At 36.1% G+C, this 18,737-nt stretch overlaps 1 protein-coding gene across 1 annotated transcript in view; it reads left to right on the top strand.

Annotated features, from left to right (window-relative positions):
- The window catches only part of MAN1A1 (mannosidase alpha class 1A member 1), a 111,672-nt gene that overhangs the window by 5,684 nt on the left and 87,251 nt on the right, over window positions 1-18,737 (top strand). The window contains exons 2-3 of the mRNA XM_026086224.1: window positions 5,113-5,228; window positions 16,432-16,512. Of these exons, the coding sequence (XP_025942009.1) occupies window positions 5,113-5,228; window positions 16,432-16,512 (197 nt within the window). The remainder of the gene's footprint in view (window positions 1-5,112; window positions 5,229-16,431; window positions 16,513-18,737) is intronic.

Genomic DNA, 18,737 nt, shown 5'->3' with positions numbered 1-18,737 from the left:
AGAAACCTAAGCTCTAATCAAAACGTTAATATTTTTTAAACCTATTTGTATTCTTTGGTATATTGAATATATAGTTTAGAGTTATCATTGTACAACACGTATGCACGTATAGTTGAAAAAATTTGGATACTTTCTATTGATTTTCTTGATATTTGAAGTTATGAAGTTTCTGATCTTGTTCCCTATATTAAGAAAACCTGAATTATTCTTAATGGCTAGATAAAATAAAAAATTGTGCCGGATTATGTTTCTATATTTTTGGAATATTGGTGAGTCTCAAATTAGAAATTGTAGGAATGTTTCATAGAATCCATCTGCTTGAACTGAGCTTCTTCAACATAAAATAGCTAGAAATGACAAGACAAGTTTGCCTCACTGAGTACCAAAACAACGAAGAGTCTAGAAGATCATGGGGGGCGGAGGGAGGTTGAATGAAATCTGAATATAGACAGCTGTGTATAAAACTTTTTTTCTTTTCCACTATAGTTCAAAGTAGTCAAAATTCTTGTGACAACAATTGAGGAAACTTTTTTGAGCACTTGCACTTTTTCTGAAGGAACATCCATTATTTGTATGCACCAAACTTCCATCACATTCAAAAAATTACAAATATAAATATGCTGTGTACTAATTTTTGTATTTTTTCATCTCAGGAACCCAAAAATGTAACCACTTTTCTGGGGGGAAAAAAAAATTCTACTCATCTTTTACAGTCATGCAGGGACAAGGAATTTTAGTCTAGCCAAGAAATCCTAGTTTATAATGCTTTTTCGATGGTGAACTATTATGGGCAAGGGAGCTAACTTCTAGCATGACCTGAGACCACTTCATAGTTCATCTTTCCTTATCTTCCAGTTGTGTTCTACACTTTGCCACAGTTTTCTTCCATTCAGAGTATGACAGTGAGTCAGAAAAAGAAAAGCAGTTAAATTCAAGGAAAGGGGAGAGCAATATTTTTGCCTGGCTTTCATTCGATTATAAACAGTGCATTACAACAGAGCTCAAACTTTTCTTTATGTTATGTTCTCTATGATGTGTGTGTGTGTTCATATATGTGTATATATTTTAATTATTTCTGAAATCCAAATACATTTAATGGYGAGGAATGTGGATGTTCTGGAGAACCAAACTTGGTACCAAAGGGAATGGAAAGCTATAAACAAACTATTAAATGTACTAACATGCATTGATTCTGGCATGCTAACAGACTGTATTCTATTTCAGACTCTTGGCAAAGATATAAACCATGTCTAAAAGGCCGGGCTAGACAAAAAAGCTCCTTTTGGCCCGCCTCCAAACTGCTTGGCCGGGAGCCAGCAGTGGTTCTTCAACCATATGGCCACATCAGCTCAGTCACAGAGCAGTGCAAAGCTGCCTGTCATCTGGGGACAGCTGTAGCGGTTCCCCCTGCGGTGTCACCCTGGAAACTCATACAGAGCCAGTCACCCTCTGATCACTTTATTTTTTTATTCCGCTCTCCCCTCCTGCCCCAATGGGGCTACCCCATTTTCTAACACAGGCCTCCTTTTCTTGTTTGTGTGTGTGTGTGTTCCTTTGCGTTAGGAGGTATTAAAAAGCATATTGTTTAAGTGGACCCACCGTGTATCACCCAGGCACGATCCAGACTGCTCTGTGTTTTAGACCAGGCTCTTCAGAAATGTTGGGTAATTAGTCATCCTTATTCATCATCCACAAGTCTTAGAAACAGTGGTTTCCTTTTATTTTCTTCCAGATCATTACTAAAAAATTGTCAGTGTTAAATTTGAAAGGCTGTTGTTCAAACTCTGCTAGATAGTCCCCTTTCAAGTTTCATGTTGAGTGATCTCTCTTGCTTTCTCTGCAGTTACCTAGCTTGTAAGGTGTGTCACACATGCTCTGTTAAGCACTCACAGCAACAAATGATGCTGGTAGTAAAGAGGAGAGAGAGAAACATAAGCATGTTTAACAAAGCAACTAATACAGAACTTATATAAGTACTTGGTTTGGAGGTTTTGGAAGAGATTAGCAATATGTTTCACTTGGTTTTGTGAGCTTGTGCATTTCATTATCCCTTTTATCTAAGATATTCATTTCAGGTTTGTTTTTTGAACTGTGGTCTGTTTTCTCCATCTTAAGTGTACTAATTTTCATATTATCTGATAAATAAACTTATTATTTCAGGTATATGAATTTGGTCAGAGTATTAGTTGTGATCTCCTCCTGCCTAAGATAATTGTGAAACTCTACTAAAGGGATTGTAACTTTTCTGGGATTTTTCTGTAGCTTGAAGCTCACTGTTAATCAAATTTATAGTTGTTTTCTAAGGCGAGTTCTCCTTATAATGAAATAATCCTCCTGTCCAAATATTCTGTATCATTATGAAAATAAGCTTCTAATGTAATTGCTTAGTAATAATCTTTGCCTGATGCAGTCCTTGACTGCTGAGTCACTGGGTCTGTTGTATAGAAACTTGCATGATGCTGTACTGAATAATTTATCTGGTGCACTTTAGGAAGCRTAGTGTATACAGGCTTATGAAATGTTGATCTTGCACCATAATAAGAAATTTTCTTCTCTTCCTCATTTGTTTGACTGACTGGTTATAAATGAACTGCTCAGCTGCACAATTTTCTTAACACTCTTCAAATTCTTCCAAAGAATTTGGATTATCTTGTTGGCTAACTCAGCATTAACTGCAGTTGTTCACAAGTCATAACTCTGGCCTCTAAACTGACACTTTAAAAATAAATTCTGTGTCCTTTTATCAAATATTTTGAAGTGTAACTGTTKGAAAAGAACTTGACTTCTCTATTTAATATTTACATAAATTGCTTTATACTGTCTGCTGAAGCCTTCAGARTAACGACAAATGTTGTTTCAAATAAAGTAAGATCTACTTCAGATTCTCCTATTTTCTTCTCTCTGCTCTGCAGAGAGAGGTTTATGCTCAAAGTAGACCATATTCTGGTTCTGTGCAGGCCGGATGCAGAAAAAACACACAGGAAGTGGATGATTCCAAGGGCAATTTCCCAACAGGGTGGAATTCTCATCTTTTTCTTCTGACTTAGTAGTGAGTTAAGTAATAATCCCTAAAATTCAAAGTTTAACACTTTAGAGGTGGCATTAGCTGTATTACAAGAGGATTAGCACAAAGAATGTCATTGCACTTGCAAGCCTATCAAAATCCGCTGAAGCAAAGCAGGGTATAGGTGACTTTTCTGTAAGTGGAACTCAGTTGTAAAATTTGCCTACGAGCTGCTTTTATTGTACAGAGTTATTAAACATCTCTAGATTCTTTGCATTAATGTTCTTGAGCACATGTCCTCGAGCAATTTTCCACAGTTGTCCATCTCACTTTCTTGCGAGCTCAGGAAAAATACAAGTCACTTTGCCAAGTTTAAAGCAAAGCTTTGCCTTTTGAGAGGAGAGCAGCCAAGCTCCAGGTRAGGTGTGGGAAGATAACATGTCCTCTTTACCAAAGCACTCCGCAGTTTTGTTAGTAGAATATCTGGGAGAAAGCACACAGATTACTTCTTTAGAGAAGAAAAGGGATGTTCTAAAAGGGGTGGCATAAGGAATTAGCAGTTAGTAAAACAGAGAAAGCACCCTCTTTGTTAAATGTGCAACATAACTGTTACAATAATTTAAAGTATTATTAGTTTAAGATGTAATACATGGAAAAAAAWTTTCCACCTGGAAGCTTAAATTGAGAAAGTGATGTTTATCCTGCTRTATGGAGGATTCTAGTCTCTCATCCATTTCATGAAGAAGCAGAAAACCTTGATGCTAGTAAACCACAAAAGGGTTCACTTAAATAGTTGCTTTCCTAGTCAAATATAAACAGTTAAATTCTGATACTGGATAAAAGTCTACAAAACAAAGCTTACCTTTTTGGTAAAGCATTTCATAGATAGGACGATAATCAAATTCTGTAAAGTTGGAACTAACCACTGACATATTATTCAGCCAGTGAAATGTGTTCCTGAACAAGCAGTCAGTTACTGACCTGCATTGTTAAGTTAGTCCCGCAGGGACRGAGGGGTTGGACGAGGTGACTTCCTGCGTCCCTTCCAACCCAAATTATTCTGCAGTTCTGAATGTTCACTTCCATATCTAGGACCCTTTCTAAGGAATGTTAACATCATAATTAAGATAAGTAGAGGAAAAAAATGCAAGTATTGAAATATAAAATTAAGTAAAGTAGTTGAAATTGAATTTTTGACACTGTTCATCAACTAGGAATTTAAACTTTTTTTAACCAATTTTTGGATCTTTTGAAAAGATCATTGTAAATTTGAAGGAAGCATGGGACAGTAATTTGGGTGGCTTCACTTTCTCCCCTACCCTCTGTATTACCCTTTCAGTACAGAATCATGAACACTTAGTCCATGCYAGAGCTACCATCTTGGTGATATTTCATCTTGCAGCTTTCACTGAGGGCTGGTAAACTGACTTTTATCAGTCTGCATATTAGAGTTAGAAGGATGCCATCTGTACAGACAGCAAGAGCTAGCTCTGAAAACCAGTGTCAGGCAGTCTCTCCGAAGCCAAAGAATTCTGATGTGTGCAAGTCAGCTTTTCCTCCCCCTAATGCTATCTTGTGCAGGTTGTATGGTGATGCACAGTATCRGAGAAATTATTTTCTGGAGAGGGTACTTCTTAAAGGGGTTGCTTAACCGCAGTGTAGTCACTACTTATCAGCTTCTTAAAGCTTTATGTATACTATTGAGCAGAGTGTAAAAACAAAAAAGTAAATGATTTTTAAATCTAAACCAAAGAATCAGTCATCATTTCCCAAAGAGATTTATTGTCTTCTTTGAATTGTATTTTACAGTAACCTGTTTTAATCAGTGTTTACAAATGCAAAAGCAACACTGAAAATGCAGTGCATCAGAGCCACTCTTCAGAACTTCATCAGTGGAAAAAATATTTCAATATTATGGTGTTGTGTTGCAGCATGGGTATCAAAGTTAAGACTGTGAATTACTGTTTACCACTTCAATGCTTATGCATCCAATTTTTTACTGGATTAATTAAAATTGGATTTTGAAATTAAAATTAATTTAAATTGATTAGATTTAATTGAAAAGACTTCTGTTGGAAAGTAAATCACTTGGTCTTTTTGTATTTCAGGTAACATTCAAGGAGCAACAATAGTGGATGCCCTTGATACACTATATGTCATGGAAATGAAAGAGGAATTCAAGGAAGCCAAGGAGTGGGTTGAAAAAAACTTAGATTTCAATGTGGTAAGTAGCATTGCTGATTAACACTTAACACTATGTTTAGTATCCAGGGACCAACTGAGGTTTGGATTCTAATATTCCAAGCCCTATATAAGGCTACAGAATTTAGACTATTGATAGAAAAAGTAGGAAACAGAGATGTTTCCTATCTACTTATATGCAGTTTGTCAGTCTGAGAGATTTAGATAGATAGGTGAGACTCAGTTGAATGGAAGGAAGAAGAAATAGAGTATTACTTACTGTAAAGTGAACAACAAACATTTCAAGCCTTTTGGATGGAAGAATCGGGACACTTCGATGTAAGCTTTTTTTTTTTTTTTTTAAGTTGTACAAACATGTTGCATTTTTGCTTTCTGAAATCTTCCACAAACTAGACTTGCAATTAGAGAAAGCTACATACCAGAAGTGTCAATTAAACTCTTTTGTGTATTATAGTAAAGTGGAGTTGAATCCTATGAGTTAAGCTGAACTAGATGGCACAAACTGAGTTGCTTTAGCCATATGAAGCACTGGGTCATCACTACTGCATGTAGAATTGATCCTATTATCTGGGAAATAAGCAGTGTGAGAGCAAAGTTCATTTATAAGGCTTTTATTCTAAAAATGTGTTGAACAGACTAAAAATTAAATTGCTAAAAATTAAATTTTAGAAGTCCTGGTTTTGGTCTTTTCCCCCTTTTTGGCAAGGGTATGTATTGTAATTGCTGGGCACAGAGAACTAATGGAGTACTGACCAGTATAGTTAAAGTAAAGCAGTAAAGCATTGTAGGCATGGTACACTGAGCACTTTAAAGCTCTTGTAGTTATGGTGTGTAATGGTAGAAACACTTCCTGGAAAAAAAAATGTACATTTTCTAATATGTTATGCAAAAAGTCAGGATTAAATATCTTTTCCTACATACTTGAGAATTAGTTATCATTTTAAGAAGAAGGAGTTAAGAGTGGATATTGTATAGTTTATATAAGCAACAATTTAGTGTGCATTTATATTTACATTAATAACTTAAATACGGGACTTTGAACTGTACTTCTGGGTCATTTCAGATGTCTGAAAGACATGCTAGTTTTATCTTCAGTGTAAGATTTTTTCCAAAGGAATTTTTGTAATATTAAATTCCTGTCTTATTAGCATAGCATTAAGATGTTAAAAAATGTAAGAACAAAATGTCATAGAAAATAGCAAACACTGTCTTAAAGGAAAAGCTGAGCTGTAGTTGGAGGAGCATTATAAAGCCCCATAGTGATTTACATTAATAACACTAAAATCTTTGGTTTTACCCGTAATCTTGCTCAACTGTGTACTGCAAACTTCTCCATGTAGATGGTATTGTCTACAATTCCTGCTCATCAAGTTAATTTGTGTACTGTTTTTAAAAACTGTGTATCATTTAAGTATATCTCAGAAAAAGTGAATAAAAATTATAAAGTCATTCTAAATTTCTGAAGTTTTGTATTGTATTAATCAGTCAATGAGATGATCAAACAGATTTAGCAAAACTGCTTCACAGATAATATTGACATGCATCTGAAACAACAGTCAGTGTCTTAAATAGCTGCCTTGAGCTCAACACCTCACAAAATTTATTTTCGTAATACTTTGTCTGTAGTAGTCATATAGAATTGAATTTTGCACTGGCATCAATGCTAACTAAATGAACTTTCCCAAAATAAAATGAGGAAATTAAAATGAACAACCATAACACCAGCTTTAATAATCAACTTCTGCTTGTTTGGTTAAATTGGCAGAATTTAACTTGTCTGAAGCTGTTCAACTTGTACTCAACTCTTGTTTAGTTTTCCACATTAGATATAAGTTCTAGTTTAAAATGCTGCTTTGTATCTGTATCTTATAGTTTAAAGCAGGAAATTACTCAATGCAAAGAACAGCAGGGCCCTCTCTTCTTTTGTGCTTAAGCGTTTAAAGCCCAAACCTAGTCATTTATCAGGCATTATGTAGCATTTTCTGCATTAACATTTTATACACTATTACTTGCTCCTATTTTAGAAACCCTTTTCCTATGAAAGCAATTTAGTCTTTAATAATTRACACCTCAACAAAGCCTTAAGTGTTGTTTCTTGCAAATTGTATGAAATGTGTTTCTTTTATGTTTCTGATCATTTGCTGGGCAGTGGCAGTTTAATCAGGCAGCTTTTTAGAAAGCATAYTTGGTCCTTATTTGAATAATTAGGATTAGTTTCTATACACATCTAATCTTAGAACTGTAATATGTAAATTTTGAGTTTCTTTAAGAAGTTCATTACAAAACATAGCTGTGACTAATCTGTGGCAGAATCTTTTCTGTTTACTTAATTTAGCCAGCTGTATTAAATAGAATATAAATAATCTTTTCCAGAAGCTTATAATACTTCAGATATTCAGTGTATGTATTGAGCTATTTGGCTAGCACTAGATCATTCTCATTACCTGATGATGAAGGTTTCCAAATTTCAGTTTGTGAAGTAGCCATTAGCTTATCCCAACAAAAGGAATTACAGAATAAAGATGATGTGACGAGTAATGGTGCCATGTTAGTAATTCTTCATGTGTTGAATTGAGGGACTGAAATTTAATAAATTAGTTGTCGAGTATTACTTTTAGTTGTTTGCATTTCTGAAGAAGACAAGCTGTTTTGTTTTAGGGGGAAAATTTTGGACAAGTAAATGTCACCTTTCTTGGTAAACTTGTGAGTGCAAATGTTTCGAAGTTTCCCCTTTTGAAGTGTAACACACTTAGGCTACTTTTATTATAACTGGAGCTGGTGGCCCTGTTTTTAAAACTGACAGCCATGTTGTAATGCTCAGTGCTTGTTCCCTCATAACTACTGAAATTCCTCTCACTTGATACCTTGCTGATGTTTTAGCCAAACTGGCTGAGTAGTTCTCCAAGAATTAGTTTGCATCCTCTGGTTCTTTTGGTCTTTTAAGAAATTTAGCCCCAATGGAAAGAGACTGGACATCTAGCAGTGACTAAATCAATAGTCTTTTCATCATGAATGTGCACTTTTTGTTTTGTGTGGTATTGCTTCATATGTGTTCGGATCCATCTTTGATCTTAAGCAGTTAATATAGCTGAGGATTTGGTCTGTCCTCGCCACACGTGCTGCTGCCTGCGTGCTGTTTTTGCAGTGTTTATGCACRACCCTGCCCAAGGCTGCCCTGGGCCAGGTTGAATACCAGCACCGCAACTGAGAAAAGGGAGCCTGTCTTTCATGGGATCACTAGGGAACTTGAGTGTTTCCTAGCTGCAACCGCACACTGCTGTGTGTGTCTTTATTTCTAATTTTTTCATCATTTGTGTTAGGAAGTGTGCACACACTGAGYGTTCAGTGCTTTTTCGAAAGACTTGCTGTACCACCGCCCAACTGCTGCTCCACGCTGGGCAGGAAAAAGCTATCAGACTCTGCTGCACGTGGGGGAAATAAGTTGATACTTAGGAAGACAGATTGGAAGAGGGTTTTCAAAGAAATGGATAAAGGGGTCAGAAGTCAGAGAAATAGTAGTAGCGTAGCTGAGCCATTTGGCACAGCATTGAACAGCCAGGAGTTGTCGGATACTGGAATTGACAGTCTTTACCTTCTACACACAGACCTCCCTGCCCAATTTCTTTAAGATGAGAGACTAACTGATCTGCCCAGAGTCTCTCCCCAGCATGCGGCTGGAGCTGGAGGCTCTGGTGAGGCGGCAGAAAGGGCAGCGCTAGTGTGGGGAAGGCTCAGAGCTACCTGGAGGTTTGGGTTTGTTCTTCCTCTCTGATGGGACAGAAGGCAAAGGCAGAAGACAGCTATGACTTGGAGATATTCGAAAGCCATCTGGACAGGGTCCTGTGCACCGTGCTCTAGGTGACCCTGCTTGATCAGGTTTGACTAGATGATCTATAGAGGTTCCTTCCAACCTCAACCATTTTGTGATTCTGTGATTAGGGACACAGAAGGTGGGATTAGTTTGAGAAGTCAAAGGAGAGAGAGAGGATGAGTCAACACTAGTAAATTATTTGCTCAAGAGTCTCTTCTCTGGCCCTGCTGAATTCCTTCCCCTTCCCCCCTAGAAAGGCAGATTTGCCCATACTGCATACCAGCAACAGTCCCTGGCCTGCACTGTCTCGTAAGGTGTCCCAAAATCAGAGCAGAAAACGCTAGCAATGAAACAAATGTGGGACAGTGCTTGAATTCATCCCCTGGTCTGCTTAGCCTTCTGATGCGGGCATGGTCAGACAGGACCAGAGTGGAGACAAGGTACGGAGCAGAAAGCAATGAGTTTGTTGGGGAAAGAGGAAAATGATCTCATCTTCTAGAAAAATTTCTCAGAGCTGAATTTAGAAACCAGGACACCTGAATGAAATAATTTTCCTGTTTGTTAGTGGATTTTGCTTTGTTTACCTCATCACTCTCTATTTTTGGCCAAAATGGAGGATGGCAGGAAGTTATGATTGCCTAGTCAGAGGAAAGTGGTAGTAGCCTGTGCAGTAGCTCTACCTGTGTGGATGTAATTTAATTGACTTTAATTGACATTTTGTGCAAGCACTGAGTTGTTGTGCATTATCTAATCATAGACCCCTTTCCTTGTTAACTGCACAGGATGAATCCGCTTAGGAAAGAGTGGATGTTATGCTGTAGGGAAAGTATGAAGAGCTTTTGCTTATTTGTTGTCAAAGATAGGTACTAAGTGAATCAGAGAATCAGAGAAGGGATGAGTAATGCAGCAAGCATAAGTTAAGACTTGTGTCCTGCCAGTACTCCTGAGCAAAGTTGTTTACAGAGGTGAGTCGCTGCATCTGATTCTATAAGCCACCATGAAGCTTGAAAGCTTACTTACCACTTCTGATTTTTATCTTTGTACTTAGATTTGCAAATGTAAGTATCTTTTAAAGTAGCTTTGTATGCAGATTCATGCAACATAGATGTTTTGCGTTTATTATGTCTGCTTTTGGGGGGACTAAGAAAAACTGGAAAAAGTATATAAATTTGATAATGAAATTACGTTTATCTCTGCTGTCTTATATAGATTAATATATCCCTTTTCCAAGAGCCCAAAATTCTAAATGTTCTTTAGATCTAATCGATAATGCTTCCAGCATTAATTACTAATCATGCTGTAGTCCAAATCTGTCTGTGGTGTGGCAGTCAGTAACAGGGGCAGACTTCTAGAATCCACCAAACTGTTTATTTCAAGCTAGAAACATCTTAGAGCAATTCTAAATCCTACTGCTCTCAAACTGTAGGTACTGTGATTCAGTTGTAATAATTATCTTTAACAGTCCATAACTTAATGTTCTGGCTTGGGAACAGATAGATTTTGGCACTTTATCTTTTGTTGTTTTTTCTCTTTAAACAAAAAAATTAGAAAGTTTTCTAAAACTTGTGATAAGGTAGCTTTCCTAAATAAAGTGTGTGGGAGGTGCGAGTAAATGGACTTCAAGTAAATGTATAATAGCTCTGTGAGGAAGCTTAAGGAGCCAGCACTTGAAAATGGTTCTTTAATCTGTAGGACTATTTGTTTACTAGTTTGCCAAAGTGGACTTGCTAGTACACTCTAAATGATAAACTTCAAAGTGACTTAATCTTGTATAGATTATAAGTATGAATAGCAAATGATTCTGATGGGTTAAAAGGAGATTTTGAGTAAATTTATTATTAAATGCAGTTCTTTTTCTGCTAGAGCTGGTTCATGCCGTCTGTAACACTATTTTTGTGCTTGTTTTCCTTTTAAGGTTTTACAGTTTGCCATGTGGGGATTTCAATAAGTTTAAATAACAGGAGGTGCAATAACCGGGCTTTGATACTTGCAGCAAAGCTTGCTAAAAGTGCTTTCCTGATCAATGGGAACTGAATATTTTAACAAACTGCTGCTTAATTTCACTTATGGAATGGGAATTAAATTTATTTTTTCCAATATTACAAGTAATTAAAATGTGACTTAATTAAAGTAGCTTAAAGTAAGCTGTTGTAGTAGTCTTCATGTCTCTATTCTACACTGCTTGGTAACGCCAAGATTTTTTCGGTTTGTTCCCAGCCTTTGTGCTTAAATGGGGCGATGATATTTTAGGCTCTTATGACCATTTTTTTGTTTAGAATTATGGGCATTATCCAGCATAGTTCAGTATTATTTAATATAGGGTCCCTGGATTTGTCTTACACTTTTTTTTTTACGATGACTAACTACTTAGRAAGGTGGATGAGCCATGCTTGCAGGCTATAGGCTGTTTATGCTGGTACAGTATGATATGCAGGGGAGGGTATTGCTRCGTTCCTTGTGTATATATAAACAATAGGTGGAAATGGAAATGAGGTGACTGAAATTTTATTATGCTCTTGACAAGACAAGTACAGGAGAACCGAAAGAAAAAAGTTCTGGAATGAATCTGTCCAGTAAAGAAGACTGAAATTATTTGGTGGGATTGGAGTCTTATTTGGAACTTCTTTATAAAGACTAGCAGAGTATATTCCTTGTCAAATATAAATTGAGGTGATTCAATTACTCCAAATACATCAGTTGCATAGAGAGCATGCAGTGTTTTCTCCAACTGAATTATGAATGGCAGAGCAAGTACCGATGCTGATGAGTGCCAGGTGGAAGCTGATACTAGATAAATAAAATTGTATCCTATTTCAAGTGTTGCATTTATGACTGAGGGTGACCTCCCATGCAAAAACATAGATGGAAATTGTTTTGGCCTTCATTTACGAATATGTGGAGAGGAAAAGTTTCAGGAAAGAGGTGTGCTAAGGAAATGACCCAGAAGGGTGAGCATACTGATGTTTAGGAAGCTGGAGAGCTCCAACAGGACAAGGGCCTCAAGAGAGCCYAGCTGACAGTAGCTTTGTCTGAACAGTGCTTTAGGCATTAAATTTAACCACAGGTAGCTGAAGCATCACCAGTTTACCAATCGTAGACTTAGTCCTTCCACTTACATAAGTGAGGAAAGAGAGGTGTAGCTGAGGGCAAGTTGGCCCTGTCACAGGCTTGCAAATAAAATAGAAATGCAGAGTAACACAGACTAGCTAATTTTATGCTTGACACTTGTTTTTTGTTTGATAATATTTGTTGCGTTTTGGAGTTGGAGCTTCCTCAGGTACAGTCAGCCCCCCCTCCTTTCTTTTCCAGTCTCAAAAAAAAAAAAAAAAAAAAAAGAGGATTGAAACAAACTGATAGCTAAAACTGTCAGGTTCTGCAATTTCTTACAGTGTTTCTGAGTATTTACCTATGGTTCTTTTGTTGCTTAAAAAAAATTATTTCATCATTTCTGCTTATCAAGAGAAAATACGTGGTATGCTCAGCTGTTTCATCCTTTGAATGTGGAGACCAGCTTATCTGCATAGCGTGAGTTTGAGAAAGTAAGTCCCCGCTTGAGTAAAGCAGTCTCCACCATATGTAAATAGGTTCACTTTGGTTTTGTGTCTCTAGCCAGTGATATAAAGGATGTTACATCTTTGTCAATTAATAATTTTGTCTTCAGAAGCTAATAATGGAAACCAGATGGAATTCCATTAAGTTGTCATAGTGTTGCTCCTGTATCACATAATGCTACATATATTGTTTTTGATTTTCTATTTCTGTAAACACAGTGAGTGGCAGTCACAATTTCTCTGGATTTCAAGTAGTACTTGGACTATCCCATTTATGATTTACTTATCAGAAGATCAAATAGTGGATGATAAATTATCAACTGATTGTAAGATGAAAGACTAAATTATTCACATACTCCAATTAACCTAAAAGCCSTGAAAGTAGAACAAGAATATGTTGTTCCCAATATGCATACCACTTTCTYAAACATCCATGTATATTCAGAATACTTAATGAAAGAAAGCCCTGCAAAATCGGCAGCTACAGCAAGATGTTTTTGCATAGTAACAATAAGACATTAGCACAGACAGGTACTAACAGAAGGCGTCTCAGATTTTGTTGTGCACAGCATATGTTGATAAAATCTAAGCTGGACTCCTAATGAAAATACTGTGAAATTAGAGATTATTTATAATCACAGAATAGTTATGATTGGAATGGACTTTTGGAGATCATCTAGTCAAACCCCTGCTCAAAGCAGGGTGAACATCCACTTGGGCAGAGCCAGTTTACCCGGGATCTTACAATGGGAACATTGTGGTTACTTTAAAATAAGAGTGTCCAGCCACATCTCCTTAGAGAAGTTCCATTAGATCTAATGGAAGTATTGGAAGTGTTTCTCAGACCTGCTATGTAATGATAAAATGAAGGTTTGAAAGAAAAGGCTAACCTTGAAATTTAAAACAAAACAAAACAAAACAAAAACACCTCTGGCCYTTTCAGTTGAGGAAGTAAAAACTTTGGGAGACGAAGATAAAGTTTTTTCCTATGTATTTAGCACTATTAAGCTGATCATAAGATATTTGTGCGCAGTTGGGTCTGACAGCAAAATAAAAATAATGTTCCATATTTGGCATTTAACTTCTGAATAAAAATGTAGAGACTTATTTGTGCAAAACTGTATGTGGATGATGATTTAAAAATATGAAAGGAAGATAATGGACAGGATGTGGCATCTTAAATGTGTAATACAAAAAGCTATTAAAAATTAAATTTCTGAAAGAAAGGTAAAGTTGATGTAGCAGTAATGTACTACTTTTAGGACGCATCCACTTTCCTTAACAGACTACTTCCTAATAAAAACTTTCCCTGTAGAGATGAATGCTTCTTTGACATGGAATTATAAAACCTCTTTAAATGTTTTACAAGTTGCCATAATCTGTGCACTTTCCCAGAATGATACTAGCCTGGTATAATGAGTTTAGGAATACTGATCCTATTAAACATGCAGCTTTCAAATCTACACTTAATGAGATGTCTGTTTCATTCATTGCATGTGCTTCAGTGACTCGTATAAAGATTTTAGTAAGAGCTGAGGATTTCAAACAAAGCTTCAGAGATGTCTGCAAGTGAAGTACTGGAAATCTGATAACATTAAAACAATGAGTACCTTCAAGTGTCCTGAAAGATCGCCACTTCAGCAAACATGCAGAATTACAACAGAGTTAATTTTGGTGGTTTGATAGTAAAATCTTTATTGTCACATTACTTCAAAGTGTTCTTTTTGTCTTCTACCTGAATTCCAAAAATAGATGTCAGTGCATATATTCTGAGCTTTTCTTAATGGGCCTTTGAATTCCTTGAAGGATAACAATGCCTTGTGAGTTAAATAGTAATATTAAATCCAGACAGGTAAAATGTAAGGTTCTGGAGCAAAAATATTTAGTTGAAGAGCTTGTCTACCACTGGATTTACTTTGACAAGCAATTCAAAATTGATAAGTAATTTAATTCAATTCTTATAGGAAACACAAGTGTCTAGGATACTTATTTAACTCATTCCCTTGTCTAAYATCTAACTCTTAACAGCTTCAACTTTCCCACATCCAAGAAAAGAAAGTTCTTGGCATATACCGAGGCTCAGGATTGATGGGAAGAGTCTTCGAAAGAAAGTTCTCAACTAAAACACTACTTACAGACAGTTCTTAAAGGCGTATATATTGACTAGCTAAAGTTCCAGGGAAGCTGCCCCTCTCATTCCTTTATCATACATCCTTCCCTGAGTAGATGAAATCAGCTTTTCTTAAGTCAGATCAGTTGTCTATGAGCTGTTTTCTGCACTGAATTTAGTTAACGTAGACGTCTGTTCTTACAAAGGTAGTCTGCTTGGTAGGTGAACAGCTGTACTGTCTAGTAGTTCAGATTTGTAGGGGATTTAAATGTTTTATTTGTCTCCTCAAATTAACCATATTCAATGGTATAATAATGAAAAAAAAAAAAGYAGAAATACACAGAAATGACACTCGTTAAAGCTGAACTGAATACCTATTTCTAGTTGTTTCATTCCACTTCTTACTGGGACAGTGACTGAACACTTAGAAGTATCGGATGAATTTTGGAACCAGAATTAAGTCGTCGTCGTCCCAAAAAAAAAGAAAAAAAAAGAGACAGTAGACCAATATTGGGAGAGGACCTAGTAAGGAAAAACAGCAGAATCTTGGTATACTTAAAATTATCTTCTTGGAAGAAACTTGTCATGTTCTGAAAAGTGCTGCACACTAGCAGGATGGTTTTTCAGTTTGCAGTCTTAGCTCTTGATGCTTAGTGTGAGCTTTCAGTAGGCAAAGGTGTGTGATGGCTACTTTGTCCATATGAGTTGTATATTTGCGTATTAAAAAAAAACACACAAGAATGTATTTGCATACCATATGAATTACATATTAATCAGAGCAATTATTCTGTGGATTAAATTATATTTCCAGTTTTTGGAGGGGAATCTGCACAAAAGATTTTAAGAGGAGGAAAAGTAAAAATCTAAGGCAAAGTAGCAAGCATTGTAGAAAGCCACTAAGTGCTTCTGAAGTCTTCACAACTGATGAAACACTGAGCAATCTTCTATAATATGTCTAGAAATCTTTACTTATCAGAGTGGATTGAAAACTGACAGGCATGAAGTAGTACCTTTAATCAGTAACGTAGAGGTTACTTAGAGGTACCTAGAGGTACCTAAAAAGGTAGTTTGTTAAAATGTAAAATTCACAGAAAACTGGGAACAGCCTCTTCCTTCCTATATAGACTGACATTTAAACTGGAGAAAAGTACAAAAAATAGCTGAAAGAGGATAAAACCTGTAAGCCCTTTAGAAGACCATCCTACAGCCCCACCATGCATTGATTTATGTTGGATATATCTATAGTGTATGTCAGCAAATGGAAAAGCAACTAGAAGCAAGAGCAACTCAGAACACATGAAAGTCAGCCACCTTCTTTATGTGCTGAAAGCTTAGAAGCCCAACTGCTGGGTACCAGTCTTACRCATATTTTGTGCCTGGGCTCTGAATCGCCTGTAGGGAAGCGCTCAGATGCGTGGATTTATAGAATGCCTCATATCCAAGTGGAGAGGATGAAAAGTTAAACAGGATGAGAAGAATAAAGCAGGGGGTTTTCTTAAGTGGAAGAGAAGGAAATTCTTTAAAATGCTTTAAGTTTTATAATGATGGCTTTCCCTCTATCTTCTGTGTTTTGCTGTTTAGTACTGTTGTAGTTTAATGCGTGTATATATTAAAAAAAAAAAGCTTAATCTTTTTCTAGCTGAAAGTATCACTTTATGGAAATATAATTAGCATCTATAAATGCAGTAAGGATAATATTTCTTACAATAAAGTATCAGATAGGGATTATAACCCTATTTGTTTATTTCACCAGAATGCAGAAATTTCAGTTTTTGAAGTGAACATCCGTTTTGTTGGTGGACTTCTTTCAGCTTACTATCTTTCAGGAGAAGAGGTAAGATATTTTCATATGTTTTATTTGAAATATCACCATCTAGATAGGTAGTTAGCTCTTAGATTGTTAATCTATTTATCAGAAATAAACTTGTCTAAATCTTTGAAAATTTGACTTGTCCAGAGAAGACCTGTCTGCTAGATTTTCTTCCTTCTATCTGTACTATCACTTTGTGTAAGTGTTTAGTGTTTTGTTTTGTTTTTATCTCAGTTCAAATCACACCCAGTGTGTTCTTACTGGGCTTTGTGTTGGAATGTGCAATAATGCTGTGGCAGTGGTAGATTTGATGCAGTGGGTACCTGCTTCTTGAATCATCCTGGAGAATGTTCTTTTACTAATAAACTACACCTCTGGCAAAGCTACTGGCCTTTCTGATATGACTGAAACGTCAGCTGAAAGGAAAAGACATGTTAAGAAAGAGAATAACTAGTAAGCCTATGCATGTGAATATCATTAGAGCATTAATCTCCAATTAATCTCTATTGCCTTCTCAATAATGAGTTTCAAAGGTCCTATCACAATGCCTGTCATGGTTTCTGGAGAGGATGAAGAAGCAATTTTGTCTAAGAGCTTTGATTAATGCAGTTATTTTTCTAATGAATTTAGAGAGGGCTACACTGTCACATGTACTATGATTTTTCAAATTTTTGGCTCGGCACTTGGTCTTTAATTTTACTAATTTAAATTCTCATTCCTGTCAATGGATTATAATAGCTTTTTTTTGTAGGAATAACGCAGATTAAAACTCTTAAATCACAAGTTGAACTTAGCATCAGATTCCTTTAAATCCAAAGCAATTATTTGTGCAAACTCCACAAAAACCTAAAGTTGTATAGTTTTCTTTTATATATAAATTTCATAATTATTAGCTAAAGTTCTGTTTTGAACCTGTCGCTTTAAGTTATCTTAAATTGTATAGCTTTTGTGTTGTTTTTTTGTTAAAATTCATTACCATGTCAAAGTTATATACTTGAAAAAGCAGTTTTGAGGAGACAATATTTCTCTAATGTTTGTATGTCTTGAGTAGACTTACCTGCTTATTTCTCATGATTCTGTTCTCAGTGCAAGTGGTATTGAAAAGATGTAAATGTTTTAAAATGTATAGTTTTTCGTGTTTTAACTTGCTTACAATATTTTGGAAAAAAAATTGTACTTTTGACCCATTTCAAATTCACATTTAACATTAATGAAAAATTTTGAAAAAGGGTTAGTAGCTGGTTTCATCTTTACTATATATTGTTTTACCTAATGCTTCATCTCTGACTTTTGAAGGAAATCAGTTGTATTCCTACRGTAATTCACCAACCAAGAAATAAGCATATCTAAGAGTAGCTTTAGAATTAAAGGCTCTTGCTTCTATGATTAAATAGTTGTAYTCCACCAGTTGTCTCTTTCACTGCAGACCTACTTCTCATAAACTGTAGGGGGCTTTTCAGTATAACCTATTGCTAAATTTTGATTAACTGGTTGTGACAGATATAGAAAATACTTCCTGGCAAACAGTGAGCTGGTAGAGGACATTAAGACCTTTAAATTAAGTGGTGACTGACTGCCAAGAAATGCCTGAACAATTTGTCATCAGTGCTGTTAAGTTCATTTATACGTTGATGGTTTATATCTTGTGTCTGTTGATGTGCAGTCTCACTTTTAATCAATGGATGTAGCTTCTCCTAATACCTTGTCATTGCTTCTCAACCATTCCTTCACCTTTAGTGAGGCAGTTTTACCGCTATATCTTGGACTAGATTTATAGCCATACTGATGTTAAATAAAACTCTGTTGTACAAATGAAATGAGGAAATGGCACATTTGAAACAAAAGAAGGTGTTTCACACCATACATAATTAAGTGGAGCTCTTTGCCATGGGATATTATTGACACTGGATGTTAATGGCAATTCTCAAAATGAATGGACTCATTAATGGAAGGAAAACGAGCTCCTGAAAATGAAGATGAAATGTTTAAGTAAGGAGGGCCCTGAGTCCCTGCAGGTTGGGAAAGATACCATCCATGTTTGCCACTGCTTTTTATGCTCTTTCATAGACATCTACTGTCCAAGGCAGAATGATGGTCCGGACTTCACATTCCTAAACTAGTAGTTGTAATAGCAGCTTAGAGAACGTAACTCTGCATGCTTCCTCCTGGACCTCTTAGAAAGTCTTCTGCCCTTCTCAAAATTAGGGAAGCTCTCTTCTTGATTTGTTTCCTACATCTAAGATACCAAA

The sequence above is a fragment of the Apteryx rowi genome, unplaced genomic scaffold, assembly GCF_003343035.1.
Source record: "Apteryx rowi isolate R43461 unplaced genomic scaffold, aptRow1 scaffold_688, whole genome shotgun sequence".
In the NCBI taxonomy this organism is placed as follows: Eukaryota; Metazoa; Chordata; class Aves; order Apterygiformes; family Apterygidae; genus Apteryx; species Apteryx rowi.
The sequence above is the reverse complement of the archived record's forward strand: the minus strand, read 5'-3'. Positions and strand labels throughout refer to the sequence as shown.